At 41.0% G+C, this 20,434-nt stretch overlaps 1 protein-coding gene across 2 annotated transcripts; it reads right to left on the bottom strand.

Annotated features, from left to right (window-relative positions):
• Positions 1-277: 277 nt before the first annotated feature.
• Positions 278-20,134, bottom strand: FBXL3 (F-box and leucine rich repeat protein 3). 2 transcript variants are annotated; one of them, XM_058832357.1, is made up of 5 exons: positions 19,882-20,134; positions 15,343-15,706; positions 13,142-13,264; positions 10,035-10,206; positions 283-5,174 (listed from the first exon to the last, which is right to left on the bottom strand). In XM_058832357.1, exons 2-5 carry the CDS (start codon positions 15,703-15,705, stop codon positions 4,531-4,533), a joined length of 1,302 nt encoding a protein of 433 aa, XP_058688340.1. In that variant the 5' UTR covers position 15,706; positions 19,882-20,134; the 3' UTR covers positions 283-4,530. The 2 variants fall into 2 exon arrangements, with proteins under 2 accessions (XP_058688347.1, XP_058688340.1); XM_058832364.1 differs by lacking the exon at positions 13,142-13,264 and having other exon boundaries at positions 278-5,174.
• Positions 20,135-20,434: the final 300 nt, after the last annotated feature.

Here is a 20,434-nt window from a genome sequence, read left to right as displayed (position 1 = left end):
ATCATCTCCAAGTGTGCACTGCTCACTTTGATGCTTTTTTTAAAACTAGCTGTGGAATAAATTGTGCTCCTGCAGAGGTTATTGCTGTCTTGTGGCCCAGCAGGAACACAGGAACCCAGCTCTGCAGTTTCATTTGGCTTGAGCCAAGCTAAATAGCCTGCTGCAGCCAGAGAGGAGAGTACACAGTGCTTGGATTAAAATAATTAGAATGGCTTCAATTAAATGGTTTAAATTAAAAAATTACCCTTGTATTCATAAAGTCACTAAAATTAGTTGAATTGCATTATCATGTAATGGGATGAATGGGAGAGGTAATGGAAGAGGAATGAGGGGGATGAGCACACCTTTCTTCAAGCTGCTACTTTCACTGTTAGGTGAAACTTAATCTTTTGCATCAAAGACTTGAGTCTTTTTAGCCAAAGTCACAGGCCTCTGTGACTGAGCTCAGATTTGGATTAAGATACTGTCATGGTTCCACCCCAGCCAGCAACCAAGGACCACACAGCACCACCAGGAAGGTAATCCAGGAGGCTCTAGGGAAATCAAAGGGGCTGGTAGCAAGCCTGTCTACAGAAGTCACATTCTCATTAATGTGTGTTTTTATGACTTTGAAACTCTCAGTGTTGTTAAACCCACATTTGTCTTCCCAGGAAAAAGCCTCAACCTCACAACCCAGCTTTCAAAGCTCTGAAGGGAAAATGAGATCACAGAACCAAGCCCACAGATCACAGTGTCAATGATGAGGGGATTCCTCCATGCAGCCACATGTGTGTTTCACACTTTGAACACTATCGTCAGTTTAAAGGTACCAATTGTCAATGTAGGAGTTGTCCTTTATGTAACAAACATGAGCTCCTTCTGAGCCCAGTGTTCATTCCTTCTGGGCACAGGGGTTGGAGAGAGAGCTTTCACTTTTCTTTGCTTCTCAACTGGAGAGGGTTTATGTGTTAATTAATTGTTCAGACTGAATGCACAGCTGCGTGGGAATAAACTCCACCAGTACAAACTCCAGCCCTGAAAGAGGTGCTGTTGTTGCAGTTGAACTGGAGTCACTGCACTGGAATGAGTTGAAGTTGTTGAGTGCAGTGCTCTCGTGTAGGCAGAATCCACAATTCTTGAGTTAGGCCTACAGTTAGATCCAAAAAAACCAGAGGTGATGAATAGGCTAATTCTGCAAAGCTTAGACAAGCCTAGAATAGATCCATAAAAATGACACTTTTATAACTTAAAATAAACAGCTTATAACTTAAAAAAACCAGTCACAAACAGCTTCTGTGCACCTGATGGTCTGTTTGTGACTGAAAACCACCTATTCACCTCAAACACTTAAGGATGGCCTCCTGAAAGCCACACAGGGAGCAGAAACAGGTAGGATCTCACTTCATTTCACTCACAGCCAGGTGGTAATTAGCACTTGCCCAACAGTGGGAACCAGGGGTCTGTCCAAACTGCTCAAGGATAAGCCTGGCATTGTGTCAGTGTCACTCAGTCTTTACTCACACTTTGAATACAGGGCTTGTTCACCACTTTAGAGAGTATTGGTTCTGCTCTTATGCACATTGCACTTGAGGGCAAAAATACACAGTCAATTCTGTACTAGAATTTCTGAGTCTGCACAGTGGTCTTGTGCAAAACTGCTGCATTGCTACACCCATGGGCTGCTCAGGGTTGTAAGCCACACTTCACTCCAGGAGGGTTCTCCAGCAAAGCAGATCCTGGCTCATCATCTGTCCAGGTCAAATGGAGAGTGCTGCTCCTGATTCCCAAAGGGCTGTGCAATGAAAATCATTGATACCAATGGTCTCTGCCTTCCCCCTCATAAACCCACCCACAGGTGTCCTGGACTAGGAGAGCTGCTGCCTTCAATATCCTAACTTGTAACCACTTGGATTCAGAGGTGAGATTTGTCACTGCACACATTAACTCCTACCCAAAACTGGACAACTGAGCCAACACTGAGTTTTGTTATTCTGAAAATAACAAATAAAGGTGAACTCAGGGGAAAAATGATACATCTATAACACTCATGTTCATGTTTCTAGTGAACTTCGTGAGTCTTCACTACTTGTGCCATGATTTTTAGGTATTTACTATTCATTTGTTTCAACGTGTAGAAGGCAAAATAAGACATACAGAATTTGCTAAAAAAGCACTGTAGGCTTGCCTGGCAAGTTTATGTTATAGCTGGATTCTCTGAACAAAGGATGCAGTAATTGATTCAATGTATAAAAACTGCTGACCTCCACTGGAAAAGAGAGACAACTGCTTTTAAGCAGCTTTCTTGTGCTGAACATCTTGATAACCGGTATAATGTGTTGCATTCAGAAGGAGTTTTTCAAGTCAGTGCAATAACACAGCCTTTGCAGGGCCAGCCAGTTATCCTGCTGGGAAGGTAGTTCTGCTGCAACCAACCCTGCCACCTTCAGTTCCTAACACGCTCCTCACACCGGGGTCTGACAGAGGCCTCTCTGTGAGCAGCAGAACACTGGGTCTCAAAGGTGTGAATTCCAGGAGTGGGATCTGGAATTGAGGTTCTGCCTTGCCTTTCTGTTATTCCCACTACCAGCATTTTGGTGACTTATCTTGCCAGCAGTGGGACACCTACAGCCAAGGTCCAAAGAGGTTTTGGCTCCGTTATTAATGGTATTTCACATTAATTTAGCGAAAACTAAATCCTGTTCCCCAGACTAGAAGTGTCACTCCACCTTTCTCATACAGGCAGTTCTGAGAGTCGGGTTATAAAAGACACAGAGCTTTTTTACTTTCACGGACTAAATATATTGACACCTTTTGTACAAATAAAAGCAAATTATAGTATTACATTAATTTAACAAATTCTAATACAAAAACCGCATATTTCATAAAATGCAATTTTTAAATCAAAGCTCTACAGAAACATACAACTTCCCTATAAAGATGTCCAGTCCGCTGAGCATTGTTTGCTCAAAATATAGTGTGAACTTAAATACACTCATAAGTGTATTACACTAAATTATGCACTTGGATAAACATGACTGAAATCAGAGATGAAGGACATCTACTTACTACCAGAAGGGGCTGTACAGCTCAAGTGAGAAGCAGCCACCAGCTAAGCTCAACCCACAGGGGCAGCTCTGCCTTGCTGAGGGCTGACCACATCTCTCAAACATGCAGCTGTCTGGGCAACACTTCAGTGTTACCAACCGTAACCTCAAGGAGAAAATAACTGTTGGCAGTAAGAAATGAAGTCACAAGCCACATCCAGATTACAGGCAGTGTCTTGCCTACAATACTTACGAACTAAAAACTTCCTTTAATAAAACTGATTTATCAAATGTTCAAAACAAATTTTTGCCTATTGCTCTACTTCACCAAATCTACTCCTTTTGGGTTGTTAAATATTATGAAATGACAGAACTAGCTGAATTAAAGGTATACAAAAATTATTATCTATCAAACATTCACTTTATACATAAACATTTCTGAAACAGATTTACAGTATACAGTTAGTTTATACAGCTTAAGCAACTGTTCCAATGTCATTTCTGTAAAACTGAAAGCAGCCAAAAAGTCTAAGGTTTTGTGAAAAGGTCCTTGGTCAAGATTCAAATTTTACCTTTCTCACCTCACACTACTCTCACCCACGTCAGAATAACATTGCTGGGTTCATTTCACAAACCATACATTATTCCTCACCCTATGCTGCCAAACCGGTTAATGTGCAACAAAAGCTCATTACCTCCAGTGTGGTTTTAAATACAATGTATCTACATTTCTCCCAAGAATGCTTTCGCTTCCTGAGCTAGACATAAAATACCTTAAAACAGGTTTAGACGCAGATCAGAGACCCCATAAGCAAACTACATTAAAATGCATAGAGGGTAGGAAAAAACCCCACATCACTTTTGGTAGCTCATGCTACTGATTAACACTCTAAATACATTTTAGATGGATCTAATAATCTGTTGAATAAGGTGGTAAAACTTACTGCTTTAGTTGTCTGAACTTATTATTGTGTATTGCTCTTGCCTTTATGACTTAACAGAATGTTTGTACTTCCCAGGCAACTAAACACTTCTTATAATTGTCATTGGGGTGACTGGATTTAGATATGCTACAGTCTGCAACAAAAGCATGCAATTTTGGGGGGGTTTTGTTTGGCTTTTTAAGATCAAATATGATTGTGTCCAATACTACTAATCTAATTCAAGGAAAATGAGCATATTAAAACTGGTATTTTGCAAACACATTTCAATATTTTAAATAATTTTTATTTCCAAAAATGTCTGAGGTCACTTTTAATGACAAAGAAGAAATCTAAAACAGAAACCTGAATTTTGCTTGGATAAAAACAGGTTTTGGAACTGGGAACTCTATTGGTGGTTCCTAAGTTCCAAAATATTTTTTGAAAGAACAACCAATTTTCTAATCAAACCATTAATTGACTTGCAGTAAAATTTATATTATTAAATAAGCTTATACAGGAAATTGCAATATGATAAGCTTGCATTTAAGGTGCTACTCCATTCGCCCTGGAGTCTTTTAAGGACTTTACCAAGTGGGCATCATGTCTGGGAACCAGACTCTACCAAGATGCTTTGAAACTTCCCAATGAATCTGCTCTAAGCTGTATTTCTGATCAGGAATCAGAACTTCTTCCATAATAGAGAGCTGAGAGAGGCGACCGCCACACATCTTCACAAACTCAACGAAGGCACTGCAAGAGACTTCACATTCTCCGAGGCCCACGGCCGACAGGTACTTGCACCGCTCCGCGATGCAGATCAGCTCCTCGTCCAGAGGCCGTAATCCATTGGCACACACCACCAGTTCAACCAACCGCGGGCACGTCATCCCAACGCGGCCGAGCACGTCCTTGCTGACCGACCTTCCGAAGTAAAGGTGAGTGACAGGTATCTCGTAACGAAAGAACAGGTCAAACTCCTCCTCATACAAGAAAAAGTACATGACTAGGTTTACTTTAGGAGAATGCTTGATGAAAGCGTCCCAGCTGCTCTTCTGAATCGTGTGGAACTGAGTCTGTCCAGGATTCTCACTGACAACATCAATGCGCAAGTGTTCTAACCTGACGTGTTTCTCAGAAGACAAAGCAAGCAGCAGCTCATCACTCAGCAGGTGGTAGTTCAGCGCCAGCTCACGCAAGCCGTGGCACTGGTCAGCCACACAAAGGATACCTGAGAAAAGAGAACATTATGCAAGGGGTTACACAGATAAAGGCACTGATGACTGAACAAGAAACAGACGGGAATTTGTGTATGTGTGTCAGGAGGGTGCTGTGGGCACCTATTTCAAACATGCAACCAAGACCTTGAATCAAAATCAAATCAAACTGGGCAACCTGAACATTAATCTTTTTCACAAGCAGGATCTTTTGACTTCTTTATACCTACATGTAAGACAGACACACACAATGTGACTACTTGTTTATAAAGAAATGAACAAATACATAAACAGAAGTGACAAATATATAAATAGCATATTCTAACTCTTCTGCCCTGTTCTAAGACCACTTATACTCAACCTCATTTTTGTAAAAGGTCTTTACTCATGATAAAAGTATTTCCTTAGCCAGCTCTGGAAGAACTGCTCTATGGCTGACAAAGCAACTGTGAATGAAATTTGTCATCTGAAGAAAGCAAACGTAAAGCAAAAGTAAAATGTGTGATAGATTTTAATTGAATAGAGAGGCTGCTGCTGGACGTACTTGTTTTTTCTAGGAAAGTATAAATGCTTAAATCTGGAAAAGCTACAACAAAAATGACAAAACACTACAAATTTGGAGCAGTAATTTCTAGAACAGCAATTTTCAGACTCTCTTTAATGATTCAATATAATCTGCTGCTCACAGAAGACAAAAACATTAAAAAGAGAATCTGGGTCAGTCTAAGGTTTCCACTCATACTATTTGTAGATACAAGTGATGGTATTATACTGGTAACAGTACTGAAAAAAATAAAAAGCACTAAGAACAGCATACAGTCCTCTGCATTTCATGTGACCCAGAAAACTGCATGAAATGTGGGATACGGCCTTTCCATTAATAGAGGGGATGAGAACATAGCATTTCACATGGAACTGAAAAACCTGAGCTCAATACACTATAGTTCTGAAGCAACAGGAAGACATTCAGAGAACAGCAGTTACTTTAAGGTGCAGCTATTAAACTTAAGGCTATACTAAGCGTAGAAACACTTTCTTTAAAAAAAATCACTGCAAAAACATTGCATGAATCAGAAGGGTTACTATGATCACTCTCTAAGGAAACTCAGACATGCTGCTTCAGAATACCTAGGTCTGTTGAGATATAAAGTATTTTAGGTAGTTTCAAGATCCATATACATTTTCTCAGCATGACAAAGCTTGTTGTCCTGGCTGCCATCCTTCCACAAATAATCTTTAACTTCAGGGGCACATTATGGACCAGTGCAAAGCAAAAAGGGAAGAGCTGGGGTTCAACTTACTGTGATTTTTATGGGTCTAGAACTGGATATGCACGGTCTGTCAATGCAAGTATGCATCCTACATACAGAGCTGACAATGAATACAGTGTAGACAGCTACTAGAGGGCCTGCCTGGAGCCCACGTACTGCACAGAACATCCCCAGGCACTGCCTACACCGTTGTGCTCTGCTCTCTGGTCTTGCTACACAGAGTTGCATCAAAAAAATCCCTGACCCATGATGTCCCCGATGCAGGCACACCTGACACTGCTCTGCTTCTCAACTCCCACTCCAAGAGAAGCAGCCTTCTCACCCCCATGCCACAGCAGAAACACCACCTTTACAGGAACACTTCCCATTCCCTCTGTTCCAGCAGTTAGTATTTCAGAGTGGAAACAACAAACCAAAGAAACTTCATGTAAGCTCACAAAGATTAGAAATACATCACTGCCTTTGTTTCTGCAGCCCAAACTCAAACATGCCTCTTTATCTTTGTAAAGTAACTTAGAGCAATTCACTGTTTGATACCAATCTTCTTCCTTTATCCCTGCAGTAGTGGAGTCTCTCTTGCTCTACTTTCATTACTCTTTTCTGTCCTTCACTAAAAAACTTCTTGAGAACTGACCTAGTAATGAACATTCTCCCCTGCTCTAATCTGAAGACATTTTAACTCCATCTATAAGTAATTAGTTTTGCAACTCACAGCCTTTTTGGTTCAATAAAGTTTTTCCACATTTATTGCTGCCTGCTAATTATAATATTCCCATTACAAAAAAAAAAAAAAATCCAGGTCACATTTCCCTTCAAAAGTCTCATTTTTGCAGCCTGCCTGCTCTTGAAGCCAACTATCCACACACCAGCTTCTTTCTTTTGATCCCCATTTGGTGGCTGGTCCCTCCCTGGACACCAGGTGCCCACCAAAGCTGTGCAATCACTCCTTTCCCCAGCTGGGCAGGGGAGAGAGAATACAATTAAAAACTCATGAGTGAAGACAAGGGTGACGGGGAGAAATCACTCACCAATTACCATCATAGGTAAAACAGACTCAACTTGGGGAAATCAATTTATTATCAACTGAATGTCATTATCAGTAGGACAGAAATGAAACTGAATCTTAACACACCTTCCTCTCACTCATTTGCTCTTCCCAGGCTCAACTTCCTCATTATTTTCTCTACCTCCTTCCCTCCCAGCAGTACAGGGGGACAGGGAATGGAGGCTGTAGTCAGTTCTTCAGACGCTGTCTCTGCCACTCCTTCCTCCTCAAGGGGAGACCCCTCACGCTCTTTCCTGGCTCTAGCATGGAGTCCCTCACATGGGAGCAGTCCCCCATGAACTTCTCCAGCAGGAGTCCTCCTCAGACTGCAGTTCTTCACAAACTGCTCCAGCGTGGCTCTCTTCCATGGTGTGCAGTTCTTCAGGAACATATTCCAGTGTTCCCCACATGGTCAATTCCTGCCATCAAACCTGCTCCAGCATGGACTTCTCTCTCAACAAGGGCTTCTAAGAGACTCTTCCAGCATGGGCTTCCCACAGGGTCACAGCCTCCTTCAGGCATCCACCTGTTCCAACATGAGGTCCTGCAAAGGCTGCAGATGGATCTGCTCCACCCTGGATCTCCATGGCCTGCAGGGGCACAGCTGCCTCACCATGGTCTGCACCACAGGCTGCAGGGGAATCTCAGCTCCAGCACCTGGATCAGCTCCTGCCCCTCCTTCACTGACTTTGGTGTCTGCAGAGTGGTTTCTCTCACGTATTCTCACTCATCTCCAGCTGCAATTGCTCTCTTGCAGTACCTTTCCACCCTTCTTAAACAGGTTATCCAGAGGCACTACCATTGTTACTGATGGGCTTTGGCTCTGTTGGACATGGGGAAGCTTCTGGCAGTTTTCACAGAAGCCACTCCTGTAGCCCCCTCACTGCCCCACAAAACAGTGGCATGCAAACCCAGTACATCCACTTTTTTCTTCATCTCAAGGCACACCCATACCTGAATTAAGCAATTAAACTCTTCTACTGTTTGCTTAGCACTCCCTGGTTTTCTTACTAATGCATTTTACCCCAATCTATTCATCTCCACTCCATGAAAGACAATAGCAGTTGTGCTTCTTAAACAGGTACAACCATTTCTTATCTATTGTTCCTTCAATTTAAAACATGCAAGATACATCAACCAGGACACATCCATGTCTCCTCCCAAATTATCAAGTGTATGATGTTCCAACGAAGCCTTCTAGCAAGGATTATCCACAAACCAGCAAAGCCTGCTAGAGCTGACAGTTCCAAGGAAATTACTCTCTCTGCCTAGCGATGAATTACTGCTGAAGCCTTTTCCTCTTGACAGATTACAGCTCTTGCACTTCTCAGACACAAGGATTCTCAAAAAACAATTTTAAGCTGGAAAAGCCAGTCCCTCAAGCCAATTCAAACAATACCCATCTAAGATTAGGACTAAGGACTCCTCCTTACTTTGGAGGAGGCAATATTGAAGTTAATTCCTTAACACTTTGCTGGACCAGGTTGCTGCAAAAAAATCAGTCCTTCATTTTCAGGACTTCTTTATACAAAACCAAACACAAGGTTTTGTCTGAGAGCTACTCTTGCAAAAGGTATTAACTTTGTTTTGTTTGTTATCACTGCAGTAACATGCCCTCTGCAACAGTACTGCTTTCCCCTTTCCTCTTTGACGAATCCTGCTGGTGAATTTGACAGATAATAAATCTGGCATTTACAGCTGCAATGTATTTGCATGAAGAAAGTTTCGGTGTTATGGTTTCTATTTCTATATTATATATATATATAAACTATTCTATAGTTTGTACTCCTTCTCAGAAGAGGAATCATACTAAGTTGCAAGCATTTAATTTACAATTTTTCTTCCCTTTCTCAATGAAAACCTGTAAGTGTCAAGCTGATGGGCTGTGAATAAATCTTAAACTTGCTGTGTGTTGCGTAAGTCTACCACAAATGTTAATTCTGTGAACTTCAACAATCTTGAGTGATTTCATTCTGGTATGAGCTGGCTTCACTTTTGCTACAGACACACTTAAGAGTGTTAGAGAAGTACATTTGGTGACAGTAGAAGTTTTACACAGTCTCATCTCCCCTTTTTTATGCTGTCTGCAGTTATTCTCCAGCAATGACTTTCCTTCAGAAAGAAAACCAGCATCTTCCTAATCCATGGCATGGCAACAGTCAAAATCCACACATAATGAAATATGGAAAAGAAACTTGTATTCCAAAAAATCTTAATTCTATTCGAATACTTGGTCATTGCACAAATAGTGTACAATCAATTTGATATATTCTCATTAAGTTCCACGTGAGGTGAACTATTTTCCCACAACAGAGATGCACTATTTTATTATTAGCCCAGTAGTCACTGTGAAGTGGTAGGATAGATGGATTGACCACCAGCTGAAAGTATTTTATTCAGGGACAGCTGCTGGTAATACCATACACATCTTCCCTCTTACCCCACCCCTATTTTTTCAGAGGTGTACTGGCTTCAGACAAAATTTAATGCATGTATTAGAAAATCCCAACCAACCAACAAATCCCAAAGAGGCTAACCCCAAAACCACAGTAGCTTACCAGCTGGAGAAACATGAGGACAACTGCTCATTTTCAACAGTTTGAGCGTGTCGCTGTTGTTAGCCACCAGAACCTTGAGAGATGGATCATCTACTGGTGTGTCATCAATCTTAAGTGAAGAGAGGGATTTGGAGTTCACAAACACCACTGTCAGTGCAGAAATAAAATGAGACTGAAAAAAAAAGAAAGTTAAAATGAAAGAATAATATCTGAAGTAAAAATCTCAAGGGATTTACATTGTACACAGCAGTCCTAACTTTTAGTTCTTGACAGCATTTGTTGAAAAAGCATATTTTGATATTGCATAATTAAAAAGTAGTACTAAAACTGACATTTTTTAGTAGAGGAGGTGTAATAACTTTTTGCTATTTGTTTATGAGTAGGGCAAATCAGAATGTGTAACATCAGATGTTAATCAAGACCATGACCCTGGGCAATCCACTGTGTAAATTTAAATCTACAGAAAGACCACAAGCCAAGGGGAAGCCTAGAAGCCCTAATTCTGAGCTTCTTTTTTTTTTTTTTTTGTCGTCCTTTGAACAGATGAGGCAAGTCACACTCTAAAAGAAGCATCTTCTAGAAGAGAAATTCCCGCATGGCAAGTTGTGCTGCACTGGTAAGATGCAAACACAGTCAGGAATGTTTGTATCCAAAGCCAAATGACTGTAGTGCTTCGCCCACCACCCACACAAGAGTATTTAGGATTTGGATGGATTTCTTGGAAACTGGAGTGGTCCAAACAGAGCCAAGAAGCAGGAAATAAATTAATTACTGAATAAGCAGCACAAATAAGGTAGGACAAGTGCTCAGCATTTTTGCCTAACCACTGAAACTCATTATTAAGACAGAGCCTTGGGAGCCTGAACTTGAGAAACACAGACTAAGGAGCAGATACAGCAGTGACTGTAGAAACCACTGGTGGTATGAAGTGAACAGTTAGTTCATCTTCCTGATTTCTTAGAAGACTGACCAAATAGAAGACTTCAAAGAAGTGTTTTCTCCCTGCGCTACATTGAGTATTTAAAAAAACTGACCTGCTACTTGGATTTCAAGCCTGTTTCACTCTGAGCCACAGGCACATATCCTGAATACAGTTATATGAGAGAAAGCCTGGCAACAATATTTATACATTCTTAGGTCATATATTTGTGATTTTTGATAAAACTGCCACACAATTAGATTTAGAATAGGATTTACTGCTTTTACATTTACATGTACTTTCAAAGTCAGTTCATGCAAATGGAAAGAGGAAATTCAACTCAGAATCTTTATGCACTTTGGCTTTAGGGATGACTCCAACTATCCTGACAGTATGCTGCTTATGTATGTTATGTACAGAAGAAAAGATGCTTTAATATTATTTCAGCACTGTATTATCAGAGTGTAGGTACTGTGTTTTTATTCTGTATTGTATTTTTATTCTGTATGTATTTAGAAAAAGAAGGCTGTTAAACAGAAAGGCTAAGAAAGTTAACCACACTTTAAAAAAAAAAATGTAACTTGAACCTTCTAGTTTGAAGAGCTAATGGGAAACAGGCAATATCCCAACATGTAAAAGTTGGTCTTTTCAGTATTGCCACATCTGTAGTATGAGTCTTTAAAAGATTCTACTCACCTAGAATGTACTTAGTGAAAAGACAGGCAACAGAACTCCAAATATGAGTTACAGATGTTTGCCACATGTCAGGTCACTTGACAACAAAACAGCACCGATGAAGATAATGCCAAGTAGGTTCAGACTTCCTATACAGTCTGATAAAAATAAAAAACCTACCATAATTCAGTCATGATCAAATTCAATTCTTTAGTTTCACTAGTTTTCCCTTATGCCAGTGACAAAACTATTGAAGTTGTAAACATCAAAAGGCAAATTATCCTTAGAGCTAATTTTGGCTTATTTTGAATCTATTTTTCTAAAGGCCAGATGTGAACTTATTTAGAAAAAGAAAAGGATGCCTGTGCTTTATAAGCCTTGAAGATGAATAAGAACATAGCATGAACAATTACAAGTAATTACTCAGCAAGCTGGACATGACCCTAACATGACCTCTAGCAAAAACTAAGAGAGTTAAGGCAGCATCCAGATTAATAAAGAAAATAATAAGAAAGAGCTGAAAGGACAAAGTATTTTTAACACACTGTGGATTGTTTTCAGTACATTCAGGTTTTCTTATCATACCTCGAAGAACGTTAAAAAGGAAAAAAATAAGAGCAAAACTAGATAAACATCTGAAAAGCCTTTTTGAAAACTATGGATTAAAAATACATATTTAAGACAGCTACATGATGTGGCAGTGACCACTGCAAGGATAATAACTGATAACCTGTTAGCTAACCTTATCTGCAGCCTACTTCCTTTCCCAAGGCTGTCTCTAGTTCTTCCCTGTCCTTACTGCCATCACCAGCCATGACATCACTGAGATCTAGCTAATAGTGTATTTGTACCTGGCCCTTCACAACCACTCCCCTGCTCCTCAGCAATAGGACACTTCCATCCCACTAGCAAGAATGCTTCTCTAGAAGCACATGTAAGAGATTTGTTATCTTCCAGATTAAATGCTTTCTAACAAGATTTGATTTTTAGTAAATATGCAAGTTAAAAATCTTGACTGAAAATTTCAGAAATACAGTGCACTTCACTAAGGATGCTGAGGCTTGACTGCATGACATGAAGCCCTGCAAATCACAATCAAATTTCTTTCCGAAGAGATCGTGTAAGTCCTATAGCAAGTCCACATGGATAAAACTCTAGCACTTATTTGATTGTAACTGTCTCCTAAACAAACCCCACAACACAATTACACAGACCTGAACTGTCTAGCCTCTTAACTTGCACCATGCTGCTCAGCACTGCATTGAGGTCAACAGACAGGAGGACTTGGAAGAACAAGGTCAGGCCTACGTTCTCCCATGATTCAGAGACTGAATGGAACTTTATATATCCATCACTCTACATATAAGCTCCTCCCTTTATTAGAGATCAGACCACTAATAAACTTTTCTTTATCAAAGGTTCATATTCCTATGATAAACTTTTTATAAAGTTACAGAAGTACAGTATGAAACACTGCAATACTTTTCAATAGAAAATATACATAATAAAATACCTTTGGTAAATCCATGAAGCTTGGCCGGGCAGTTGAAATTAGCCCAAGTGTTTTCAGAGAGCAATTCACAAGCTGTGATAAAATATCACAAGCTGCTTCTGCAGATTCCTTGCTACTGTCCACCTTAAAACAAAATGAATTTTGTGTTCAGAAAGCACTGCAAATACACTCAACTTTTTTTTCACTTTACCTTCTGAAATGTGATGTCAAAAAAACTCCTCATTATGAATCCATCAATGTTATTCTTTATTCCCCCAAAAAGTATGAATGAAAAATCCAAGACTATTTGCTATAAATTTACTACTCTTCTAAACATGTTGGTAAAATACAGCATGGTGAGGGGTCAGCTAAACAGTTTGTTCCAAGATACTCATTCCACATCAAGTAACAAGCAAGTGGAGGGTCCAGAGCTTACTGCAATTCCTCTTTACATTCCTCCTTACAAAAATACAAGAATTCTGTAAATCCTTTACTGGGTGCAAAAGACACTTCTTTTTACAGTGGCTCAGCTCATAAAATTAAGCTGCTGGAGACTTAAGTGCATTAGCATATGAACCTGTATGACTGGCCCTTCACCACAGAAACCACAACAGATGCAATGGATAATCTAAAAAAACCAAACCAAACCAACCAACACAAACCCCATAGCCTCCATTAGTCAGTCACTTGCTACCCAACCAAATCACTTAGTGTGTCTCCAGTGGACTTCCCCTGACACTCAGGTGTGCTTTCTGAATAACCCCTTGTGTACAGCAGCCATGACAGCTTTGCAAACCTACAGAACAGTATAAAGCTTGATCACAGGATCAAATTTAAGTCCACCATAAGCCATGCTACCTTGGCAGCAGTAGCTTAAATCCAATGAATGCTCAATTTCTGCTCAAACGCAAGCTGAAAAACCTTGATTTTCAACAATCTCATCTTCCTTTGCATACAGAAAACACCCCTCTTGTTTTCAGCCTTTACAGAGGAACAGTGAGTGTTACACCCACTTCCTTGTGCATTCTGCACCGCTGAGGACAACTGATGTGACACATGAAAGAAATAATGGATTACCTTACAAGCAAAGGGCATCCAAAATTCTTTGGGTGTAAAGCAACATAGACAGGAGATGAGACACTGAGAGGTCAATGCACTACAGCCCTAGGTTTTCTTTATTTGGATGCTGATAAAAGCCCTGCAAGCCTTATGGTAACAGTTTGTATCTGTTACTGCAAGCAAGCAGTAGCAATACATGTGATCAGGCAGAGGTGACTCAGTAATTCACATGCTGATGATTCCAGCATTAGAACTGCCTGATCTCAGAAACAAGTATACTGAACTTGCTGCAGAACATATTTCCTTTCCAAATTTCTCACATAACTGATGCATACACAGCCATGAGAGTCACAGCACCCTTCCAAAACACACTGGTATGTAAGCCCACATTAAAGGCTTTCACCTGCTGCAAATAATTCCACAGTGTGAACAGAACCAATTCTCATCAAATGGTGTTTCTCAGCCAGGCACAATCAGTACACGCACCATCCTATGCAAATCCCACGTACTTTTTCAGTCCCCTGAAATGCAGCTGTGCTGAGTACAGACAATCCCATACAATTTAATATGAAAACTGCTAGTTGATGACTAGTAGTACTGAAGTCACTCTCTGTGCATTAGATGTTTTCAAACCATGGATATTAGAGCCAAGTACCCACAGGATGTGAAATGGGGAAATACCCAACTTATGTATCCTGACTGAACTTAATTCTGAGGCAGTAACCCACATATGCAGTCATATCAGAACTATTTCTGTCCACTTCATTAAGTAGAATTTTAAGCAGCCGAACAGCTACAGAAAAAACTTAAAAAACAAAAACCAACCAAAGAACCCACCAACCCCCCTCCCCCAAAAACAACAAAGGATCCACAAAAACAAACAAAAAAACCCAAAAAAGCATACCACCAACCAAAAAAAAAATCCTATCTAACAGAAATAAGACAATGAATAGGTATGTTCAGTACTGTTATTCCATGTTTTGGTCCCAAAAATATACCAAAACAAATTAATAAGGAGGTAATCACCATGTCTACATGGTCCACTTAGAGAACCCATTTCTTCTGTATATTAAGCCTGAAAACAAGTCCACTTTCCACACTGACAGCTGCCCCATTCCTTTTAGGATAAAAGTTACTTTTGAAAAGCCTATAAAATACACTACCTTGAAGCTAACATACTGCAGGTGATTGGAATGCCTCTTTATTATTTGCTTGATTAGTTCGGGGTGTGTAGTTCTCAGGTTCGATGTGGCTGGTTGGTTCAGTTCAAACTCAAAGCACCTCCAGAGATCAGGCATATGAAACACTTGGTTCCAGCTCCTGCAGACCTGGGATGCATGAGCACGATCCAGAAGCGGCAAGTACTGGAATACCTGCAGGATAATGTCTTGGAGCAGATTTGCCCAGTCAGGACTCTGCACAACTGTGGTTTTCTTCTCTACAACCTTGTGTCTCTTGGATTCCTTCTCAGTTGTGTCTTCAGACGAACTGCTGTTGGCCTCATTAGTTTTCCTTCCTCGTTTCATTCTACAGAAGAAATAAAAAAATTAAAATCTATTTATCTTGTAAATGTAAAAGAGCTAAGAAAAATATTAATATAAAACCATGCAGGTGAAACGGGTATTTTAAGCAACAACACCTTGGCAGGATTTTTTATCCTGCCATATATTAAAGGTAAAAAGACCCAAGTAACAAATTGGAGCGGCAGTCCAGAAATAACATTATCATCTAAACTGATATCTTTAATACTACTTCTTCAATCATTAACTGTGCCAACCCATTTATAACAGTCACTTTCCTTTCAGTGTTTCATTTGTGTGTTTGAGAACACTTTGAACCTAATTTGCTTCACTGTGTTGTTGATTATTACTCTACTGTTCTACTAATGTTAAGAATAATCTTCTAAACAATTTTTTGAACACTGACATAAATATTGCTGCCTCCCAGTTAGGAACAACACTTGAAACTGTGGAGATAAAAATCAGGCAAGGAAGTAAATAATTACTGTATGCATGTTTGCAGGCATTGCATATTGCAGCTGTTGTATCAGACCAAATATTTTTTTTCTCACTAAGGAAGAGTATTTTCTTTTTTAATTAATTTATTTTAAACACATTACTTTAATAGGCATCTGTTTTAAGTCAGTATCCTTGAAAATATATTTCGTTAAATAGATTGGTATGCTTTCATTTTTATAGCTAACTAGTAGATAGGAATCTTCTTACAGAAGATTTCCACTAAGTCTGGAAGTTTCAAGCCGCAAAAAAAATTTAGAGAAGGGCCAGAAAAAATTCTTCAAAATTGTATTAAATTCAGCAAGTCTCAGGAAAAACGTTGTAGCACATGCTTTTTCCATAACATCATTTAAACAACTTCTACCTTATATTACATTATAAGAGAGAAAAAAACCCTTATCACTACATATATCTGAAATAAATCAACAGCTCACTGGGTTTTAATCCAAACATGTTCTTTTGTACATGCCATCTTACAACCGAACTTGGCATATGATCATTTATTTTTAAAAGCCCCGGTATGATGCACATCATGTCCTAAAGGTAGCATGTCTGCTACCTCACAATTAAACACAATGTACCCAATTCCAGTCTCTAAAGAGGTGAGAGAATCCGGGGGCGGAGTGAGCCTGACACATAAAGCACCTCCAGCCTCCCTGATTTCTAGAAGATAAACAAGGGCTTCATACACAGCAATCTCATCCTGGTTTAACATTCAAGCACAATTACACGTCTAGGATTATCATATGCCCACCCAGTCCTTCTGGGATCTGAAAAGTTAAGTTTCTCTGCTATGTACTGCAACTAAGTTTGGAAAGACTTCTTGAAACAAAATGCCAGCTAAAATTTATACTGTTCATAATCCAATGCATCACAGATTATTTTCTCAAAGCCAGCACCTCCCTACCTATCTTTAAAAGGCTTTAATCCTAGCTACTCACATGACAGAAGCAAGCTATCGCTTAAGATCTAAAGCCACTCATAAGATGATGCAGACAAACCTGAACATACGGTCACGAAAGACTGATGAAGAAAATTTGTCTTGACTTTTTTCAACTCCTGTTTTTAATCCCAGCACACTTGGAGGCAAGCAGAGGATGAAAACAGTACTGGGCAAAAATCTCTACTTGCTTCCTGAGAACTGTTTTCCATGATTCAGTTCCCGTCTATGGGACTATGCAGAACACAATTCCTGTGCTGGAACAAGCCTTCTGCCAGAGTTCTGTTGCTGAGCCACCTCACCAGAGAAGAAAAGCAAGAAAACTGAACAGTGACTCACAACCATCTGCAACTAACAAAAATATAAAGGAATTGGATTTTGCAACCGTGAAAAAGGAATTCAACTTAAAATTAATCAAGAATTAACTGGCAAATCCACTGCAAGCCTGTCGTGTTTCTGTTAGAGATAATAACTCAGCAATACAAGAACAATATTTATAATAAGGTAGTCTGAAATGCAACATTAGTTTAAGCTTTAGCCTAAGGAGATATTTCAAACAACTAGGTTACAACAAGCATTCACCACAGGCAAGCTAACAACATGCCAAATTCAGGCTTGCCTGTGTGATGTCCAAGTCTTTCCAATGCCATCTCTAAAAAGCTACACAAGATACTGTTAGACTGGCTCTCCAAGTCTTGCTTTACAGAGATCCTGTCTCATCTTTTCCCAACAAGGTAGTAAACCTGCATAAATGTTCCTATTAAGTAGGCTACTTTTGTCACTGCATTAAGGTAGGGTTTTGGGATTTTTTTCCCTCTTTTTTGTCTTCCTTTCAGAGAAGGCCAGGAGAGAGCTGCTGCTGACAAAACTGTATTCATTTTTATTCTGGAAAAAAGGCCTCTGGGATGTGCTGATAGGAGTCAAGTCATCAACAGCTCTCAGTGTGCACCTCTGAGCTAACTGGAATGAGCTCTAAGTAGTTAATATACACTGGTTACAGACCAAAAGCCACTTATGGAAGCTGTGGGATACTGTCCCACATTTTTATTAACAGCCAACTTAAAGAAAAAGAGACAACACAGCCATCACTAGAGGTATACTGATGATGATTTCTTCTTCCAAGAAAATAAGAAGTTACATGTTCTAAATGCCATGACTTAAAGCAAGGGATGGGGAAAAACCACATCTTTCCAGACAACTTTTTTTGTTACTGACATCTTGTAATTAAAAAGAGATTAAGTATAACCTTTCAAAAATATTTCCTTGGCAAACTTTTTCCAAACAGGAAAAAAGTGCCTAAGCTCAAGACTAAAAAATATTATTTTAAGAACTGTGTGACTGTTTTGTCATCTAATTTTTAAACAATTTGTTCATCTAAGTTTTGGTGTCTCATTTCAACTCTTTAAGTATCAGAATATTTTTTAAAGGTAACTGCTTTAAACCTCTTCACATGCCAACAATAAAACAAATACAAAATTTAAAGAATGCATATTTGCCTGCAGAAGTTTAGAGAGCTATCTGAAAATATATTTATTTTAAAAAGGCCACTTAAGAGAGTAAGCCTTTCTGGATATTTAACATAAGAACAGGCAAATGCAATTAGAAGTTCAGTTCACTTTGCTTTGCGTATCCAGGTCTGACCATTTGAAATCCAAGGCAAACTTTTCAACAAGGAAGACAGGGATGCAATATCCCATGCTAGCAAATTACTGTATGAGTAAAACCTATTTTTCAAGAGATGATTGCTTATCACTTTTTAGCCACACAGGAACCATCAATCCGGCTTTTAACTCCCTCTGACACACTCCAAACACACAAGTATCACTGCTTTTCAAGCTGCTGCTATAACCAACTTTGCTTTAGAAGCTAAGATCATGGCAAAAGGGTAAAAAAAAGACCCAAAAACCAAACCAACAAAAATACCAAACTCTACCGGGGCAGAGAGATGGGTGAAAGCCGGGTGCCTGACTCCTTAAGGTTTTCCAAGTAAATTTCTCCACCTATTATAAGGGCTTGTTTCTGAACTCCGCACCTGGGCGCAACCCACGCTATCTTGTTTGCAATAGTCCTGTCCAACCCTAATCACGTAGTTCAGTCACCGAGCAGGAGGAGGAGCAAAGCACGTGCTTAACATTGTTTTTATTGCCGACTAAGGTGCAGCCGGAACACAACGGCAGTTACAAAAAAAAACAAAAAAAAAAACCAACAAAAAAAAAAAAACCAACAAAAAAAAGCAACCAAAAAAACCCCCACAACCAAAACCAAACAAAACAAACTGTGCAGGGCTGTTTGCACCCGACTGATAACGCTTTCCCAAGAGCCTGCCCAGCCGAGCTCGCTGTGCCTCACCCCGCACAAAGGCTGTTCTAGGAACACCAGGAATGCGCTAAAGGGGAGAACGGGCTGGAAGAGGGGGCGACCCGGACACGAACCCAACCCCTCCCTGCCGCAAACAACCTGCTCCGCTTGACACAGCCAGGGTTTCACGATTTATTACCGCTATCACGGGAAGGCTGCGAGGCAGCGACCCCCAAATATGACGGACTAGGATTTATGGATCGCTCGCTACTCCCGGAGAAGGTTCCCCTCAGGGTCAGCTCCTTCCGGCCCAGCCCAGCCCCAGCTCGGGGCTCCGACAGCCCGGCAGGCCCCGAGCTCCGCCGCGCCCGCTGCTCGGAGCCCGCTCCTGGGGCCTGGGACCCTGCGGATGGTCCCGCTGCGCCGCCCGCCCCTTCCCGCCCCATCACCTGGCGGCTCCCTGCTGCGCTTCGCATTAACCGGGGCTCGGGCCGCGCTGGCGCCTCCGCTCCGGCCACATCAGCTCTCTCCGCCAAAGCCGACCCCAGCGCCGCCACCTCCTCCTTCTCCCGGCCGTCCGGTCCGTCCCGTCCCACCCGCGTCGCTGCTTCGTTCCTTCCCGGCCTCGCTCTCTGTTTACTTCCAGCGGCGGAAGCGACGCGGACCAGCCAAAATGGCGGCGGGCGGGGAGGCGGCGGCTCCGCCCTCCCCTCAGCGCGCCCCGCCGCGCCTGGCAGCGAGGAGTGCCCGCTCCTCCTCCCGCTCTGCGCCGCGGGCCCTGCTGGGCGCCTCCGGCCTCGGGCAGGAGGGGGGCCGTGAAGTCTCGAGACGTACCGGGGCTAAGCCCAGACTCAGTTAGGTTGGAAAAGCCCTCCGAGATCATCGAGTCCAACCTGTGATCGAACACCCCCATATCAACTAGACCATGGCGCTCAGTGCCTCTCAGTGCCATGTCCAGTCCCTCCTTAAATGTCTCCAGGGATGGTGACTCCACCACCTCCA

Source organism: Poecile atricapillus, chromosome 1 (assembly GCF_030490865.1).
Source record: "Poecile atricapillus isolate bPoeAtr1 chromosome 1, bPoeAtr1.hap1, whole genome shotgun sequence".
Classification (NCBI taxonomy): Eukaryota; Metazoa; Chordata; class Aves; order Passeriformes; family Paridae; genus Poecile; species Poecile atricapillus.
Note: the sequence above shows the minus strand (reverse complement) of the source record. Positions and strands in the feature narration are given on the sequence as shown.

Excerpts from the sequence above, each read along its gene's own strand:
- FBXL3 (XM_058832357.1), bottom strand. The coding sequence starts at position 15,705 with ATGAAACGAGGAAGGAAAACTAATGAGGCCAACAGCAGTTCGTCTGAA. Across the intron at positions 10,207-13,141 it reads GCTTCATGGATTTACCAAAG|TCTCATTTTATTTCTGCACT; the intron begins GTATTTTATTAT and ends TTTTTTTTTCAG. Across the intron at positions 5,175-10,034 it reads TCCTCATGTTTCTCCAGCTG|GTATCCTTTGTGTGGCTGAC; the intron begins GTAAGCTACTGT and ends CTCTTTTCTCAG.